This window comes from Bombyx mori, chromosome 16 (genome assembly GCF_030269925.1).
Source record: "Bombyx mori chromosome 16, ASM3026992v2".
Classification (NCBI taxonomy): domain Eukaryota; kingdom Metazoa; phylum Arthropoda; class Insecta; order Lepidoptera; family Bombycidae; genus Bombyx; species Bombyx mori.
The window spans coordinates 6,044,641-6,050,499 of NC_085122.1; the positions used below are offsets into that span (position 1 = coordinate 6,044,641).

The following is a 5,859-nucleotide window of genomic DNA, read 5'->3' on the forward strand; positions in this document are numbered from 1 at the left end:
ACCAAATGTAGTTTTATTGTATGGATTAAGATGAAATGAAATAAGACGGAAATGCAATATAAAAAAATAGAATATATTTAATTTGAATGTGTTATTAATATTTTTTACGTAAATATAATTTGTATCTTCTAGATCTTATATTAATCTGAAGAGTAATTTCAATGCAAATGAGCTAAATCCACTGAAGTAGGAAACCTATAGGTCTATGGCTAAATCAGGCTCAATTTCTTCGTCAATGACATTTGTGACATTTTCAGTTAAGGTCATGCTCAATAGATGTCACTAAACCTCCAAAATCTATTCTCAAGCCGAGATAACCTTCAAGTGATTTTGTCAATCTTGATGATAACAAGGTGTTTTTTTTATCAATTCTGTATAATTTAGTTCAGCAATTGTTTAGGTTGGCTTCTCTTGTTTAACAGCTATCATGAATTCCCTTAATAAGTTATCAGTTTATAGTAAATTAGTGCCGAAAAATGCCAGGTAATTCACTTTGTCATTTGTAATGTTTTTTTCTTAATTTGTGACATTTTAAATAATGTGAATATGTTTAAAGGGTGATATCTACAAGTGCACTATTAAACACTGACGATGGATGGTTTTCGAAATTACTAGTTCGAAGAATCGAACCGACAAAAGAGTCACACAGTCGAATGCTTAGTGACAAGGAAGTAATTTATGCTCTTCATACACACAACATAAGACCGGATTCAGTGGACAACTATTTAAAAAATTAGTATGTATTTATTTTGATATCCTTATGTAAGTTTGTCACGGATTGGCATTCACTAGACCACGTATGACCTGTTATGCAACATTCCGCAAATAGAACATAACGTTATGAATCGGCGACATCGCTAGCGCACGTAATTGTTTACAGTTTTGTTATCTTATTGAACCTTGACTAAAAATCTATTAAATGGACCTGCTTTTATAAATGTTGATACAAAAAAAAAGTTGAAAAAACTTTTTCAAAAATTTACTTTGTAGTAATATTAAAAAGAATAATAATGTGCAATAAAAAAATGACTTGCCAATTTTATGAATTACTAAACATAATTACAATTATAATATTGATCATAGGATATGAGCCTGTTTGGACAAGCACTCCTATTCTTTCATAAATCTGTTAACTAAAGAGAATATAGTTGATGAATTTACATCTGATTTTTATGACAATATGCATTTCTAAAGAAAAAAACAATTATGTTTTTTAATATTAATGACATACTACTTCTTAAAATATATCTTAACCTGTAAAAGGTAATTTTATAATGATTTTTAGCAAGCAGCATGTAGATCTAATACATTCACACAAAGCAGAACTTGGTTGTGAGCTTGTAGGATCATGGACAGTATCAGTTGGAGATATGGATCAAGCTCTGCATTTATTCAAATATGTTGGTGGATTTGAAAAAATTGACAAGGCCAAACAATTGTTTAAACAAGATTCTGTAAGTTGTAAAAGCAAATATTTAAATGTTGATTTCTCTGTTTAAACTCCTGGGGAAAAAATAGGACTGTTTTGTTTTTTCTCTTAATCTGTGATTATATTACTATTTAATCTTATCATTTGCCACTCGATGTGCTGACACAATCAAATGAAATTTGTCCTCAAACATATTTATAGTAGTAAAAATAAAGCTCTGAATTTCACTAGTAAAATTTGCCTTTTTATGTTGAAAGAAGGTGTGCATTGCATCATTCATTGGCGTAATTCTAAGGACTGAATATTAACCTGGGATTTTTAGTCAACTCCATAGTACTATCCATAAAAATTTACAAAATTTACAAATTTCTTATCTAATAAATTTATTGATCATGATAAAGTATATTGATAAAATTTATATTGAGGGGTGAAAGACTTTTTTTAAGTGACATTTTGCTTAACATGCGACATTTATCTTTGTAATTAAAGGTGTGTTTTATTTAGTATTAGCATCAACAGTTTGATTATAGTACATACGTTATCAAATAAAAACAATCTTTCTGTTACATTTTTGGGTGGATTTGAGAATATGACGAAATATTGAAATTTCCTTGTTCTTAAATGCCAATGAGCATAAGAACTGCAAAATCTCAGTGGTTTCTATCTCTTATGGTTAGAAAATGACACATTCCCGCATGACTATAATATTCAAAGAATGTCCAATATGTTGCAATTTCCCTGAGTTAAAGTAGTCTTTATTTAACATGCTTCCTTATTTATTCAACATATTGGCTGCTTTTTCTATAGAGTTACCAATTGCTAGAAAGTGAGAGAGGCAAAATGGTCAGGTCCAGACATCTCCAATACTTGCTAGCTTTCAGCTTTTGGCCAGCTGGAGAAGTACGGTCTCCCAACAACATCTACGAAATACGATCATACAGGTAATTTTAGTTTATTTAATTCCCTTTCTATTCTTTCAAATATTTACCTACACTGCATTTTACATTTTTTTTGGGATAAAAGCTTCTTATGCAGGTCTTTATCCAAACTATATGGGGTCAATGCAGTATGTGCTCTCTTTTCATTAAGGGCTATCATATGTTATCTCTGCACTCGTACTCTTCCCTCGCATATCTTCTTTCACGCAGTCATCTGAGTCTTTTTAGTATACACCCTCGTAATAATTTATTGTATAATTTAATACACAAGGCCTTTTAGTATTTTAATGAAATACAAGCATTTGCCCCATATTTCACTAATCGTTTTCCAATGTTATAACATTTCCTATTAGTTCATTTGTCACTAATTACTAATTACAATGAAACAAACCCTACCGGTCCGCACGAAGTTGGAATAGCCCCTTATGCTACCAACGATTAGGTAGGATAAAAGAAAAAAAAAAGAATTGTATTTAAGTTATTGTTTTATGTATGTTTATTTATATGTATTTTTCATTTTATATTAGTTTTTTTTTTTAAGCTTATTTTAAAAATCATGCTTTAATAGCTTTTATATTGTACACTATTCCCCTCTTATACATCGTATTTCACTCTGCTATTGGTTTGCTGGAAGAAAACTCATGAATGAGTTAAGCTCGCCTTTGTACATTGATTTAGACATTCTTTAAATCTGTTTTTTATTGTATTTTCTTTGTGTGTACAATAAGTATAAATAAATAAAAATAAAAAATAAGGTCAGACTCATCTCAATACATCAGAATTTGTAGTCTTGACAAATTTGTTGCAACTGTGCACCTGTTTAAAGGTACAAAAATCTATCAAGTAAACTTATGCTGGAGGGTTAGGTTAATGGTGTATGTGCATCATAGCATTTATTTTTTGATTTTGATTCATGAAAAATAGTTGAGCTTAAGGAATCCTTCTGGTGTGTACCGTAAACCTAAAGTAATTTATGAACGTTACGTTTTAGTTTAAAACCTGGAACTATGATTGAGTGGGGTAACAATTGGGCGCGTGGCCTTACTTACCGACGCGCGCAAAACGAGGCGTTTGCGGGCTATTTCTCACAAATTGGCCGATTATACAATGTTCATCATATTTGGTGTAAGTATGTTTTGGCGTCCATGCTCTAATGGGTAGGACGATCGGCGTATTGTCGTGATTAAAATTGTAGGGGTAGGTGCCTTTTTTTTTACTATATAAAACATACATTAAAATAATACTAGAACAGATGGATACAATCGTGGAAAAATATACATAAACACCAAGAAAACCTAATTTCTTCTAATAATAATTATCGAGCATATGTACTCCCCACCTAAATTACAATGGTAGTGCTAACAATTTTTCATTTATAAGTATATGTAAAATAGTACCTACCTACTCTCGCTAGAAAGTGCGAGAATTAATCTCAAAATATATTATTTATTTAGTTTCTACATTTTTTGGTCGTAACAGACGACCTTGCGCCTACATGGCATGACACTCACGTAGAAACTGTTGGATTCGATACGAGGGGCTGTCTTTGTGGACAAAATCTTGATTCAAAATTATTAACTATTGCCATATAATAAATCGTTATTAAAACTAATTTTACTAGTATTAATTATTTCTGTATATAATTTGAGACGTTTTGAATACTTTAAAGTTTACATAGTTTAGATAGTGCTTTTTGTTATTACTACAGATAAAGGGATGCAATTAAAAGGTTTTTTTTTTCATTTTCAGGCTATAAAGATTTGCAAGCTCGTCGTGAAACTAGAGAGAGTACATGGCGTAATCCAGGCTGGGATGAGTGTGTCGCGTACACGGTGCCTCTGATCAGAGAGATGCACTGTCGTATCTTAGAACCCACTGAATTCTCTCCTACACAATAATCGAATCGACGGTAGTGCGGCTCCCAGATTGTAAGTCTCCCCCTTAACTGAGACGGTATCAGTAGTTGTGCGGTGCTGCAAGATGGTGTCATTTCTGGCTCTAAAAATTCTATTTCAATATATTTTTAATGTTTAACTTGTAAGTAATGAGATGGCAAGGATACATTAGCAGTTACTGCAATAGTCCGAAAATGAAAATATATTTTTAATGCAATATCAAATGTCGTCCATCCTGTTACCCGCAACTATCTCAAGAAATGTCTCAATTAAAGGGTTGATTTACTCATACAATAGATTAATGAATCTTGAAAAGTCTTAGTTACTAATCAAACGGTCTGAGACCATGGTTCTTGATGACTATTTCTCGTCGTGAATCGTGATATGACTTAAAGAAGAAAAAATCTACGAAATCCTTGAATTATTTTATTTTTTCATTAATTCGATAAGGATATATAATACAATAACGAATACGAAAACGTCAACAAAATATCTAAAAGAAATTATCTCGATAAAACTTCTAATAAATCTTATTCTGTAATTAATTGTATGTACGCTATTATATATAAGTTCAAATATCGTAATAAGATTTCAAACTGCAACTATGAATTAAGCACAAGTATGGCATGTTGTTTTAAATAAACAAATATACTTTGAAACTGAAATCAACTTTTCTAGTTTAGTTTTTTTTTATTATTACAGCATTTATTAAATCGTTTCAGTCTTAATATTTAGTATTTTTACACGAATAGAATAAACTATGATTTAACTAAGTTTTTTTTAAATATAATAATATTGTATATTCGACACTGTTGGTAAATAGAAATCAGTTTGTTAAAATTTTGTGTTTGAAATTTTTATTATTATTACATTTATTACTATAACTGTAAGGGTCAGCTACTCAGAACCATAATATTTTCCATATGGAATCATTATGATCCTTAGTGATCCAGTCCCCACTCCTACCTTAAATCCACCCAAACAGTATTCATTCCTAGTACTTGAAATTGGTATATTTTTTTTTATTTTTATTGCCTAGATGTGGACGAGCTCACAGCCCACCTGGTGTTAAGTGGTTACTGGAACCCATAGACAACTACAACGTAAATGCGCCACACACCTTGAGATATAAGTTCTAAGGTCTCAGTATAGTTACAACGGCTGCCCCACCCTTCAAACCGAAACGCATTACTGCTTCACGGCATATTTTTTTAAGCTCAAACAAGTAATTTTCCGTTTATAATAAAAGTGCTGGAAATACGTTTCGAACGCATGAGTATAACACCCAGGTGATAATTTCGATCTATAACTTTAAAAAAAAACAAAGCGCATTAAAATATGTATTTAATGCCAAGTAGACTCTAGGCGTATGTTTAAAAGCCTTGCTTTTAAACTAATCAAAATTTCACCTGTTCCCAGGTTAACTTTGTGAGCTCATCTACCAGTCCGCGCGTAGTTGGTATATTCCCTAAGCTACTAACATTTTGAAAAGTCACCTATTTGTTTTACGCATTCCCGAAGGATAGTAACCACTCACCTTCGGGTGGGTTGTAGACTATCTCCCATGGCAATGATAATCAGTGCAATAAAAATCAGC

At 31.5% G+C, this 5,859-nt stretch overlaps 2 protein-coding genes across 3 annotated transcripts in view; both read left to right on the forward strand.

Annotated features, from left to right (window-relative positions):
- The window catches only part of LOC101739744 (citron rho-interacting kinase), a 160,089-nt gene that overhangs the window by 134,766 nt on the left and 19,464 nt on the right, over positions 1–5,859 (forward strand). The gene's annotated exons all lie outside the window — the stretch shown is intronic.
- Positions 8–5,102, forward strand: LOC692829 (NIPSNAP protein). Of its 2 annotated transcripts, NM_001046674.1 has the most exon segments (8): positions 365–483; positions 557–736; positions 1,286–1,454; positions 2,237–2,370; positions 3,359–3,492; positions 4,117–4,243; positions 4,246–4,264; positions 4,267–4,827. In NM_001046674.1, coding segments are annotated over 8 exon segments (849 nt in total). In that variant the 5' UTR covers positions 365–427; the 3' UTR covers positions 4,297–4,827.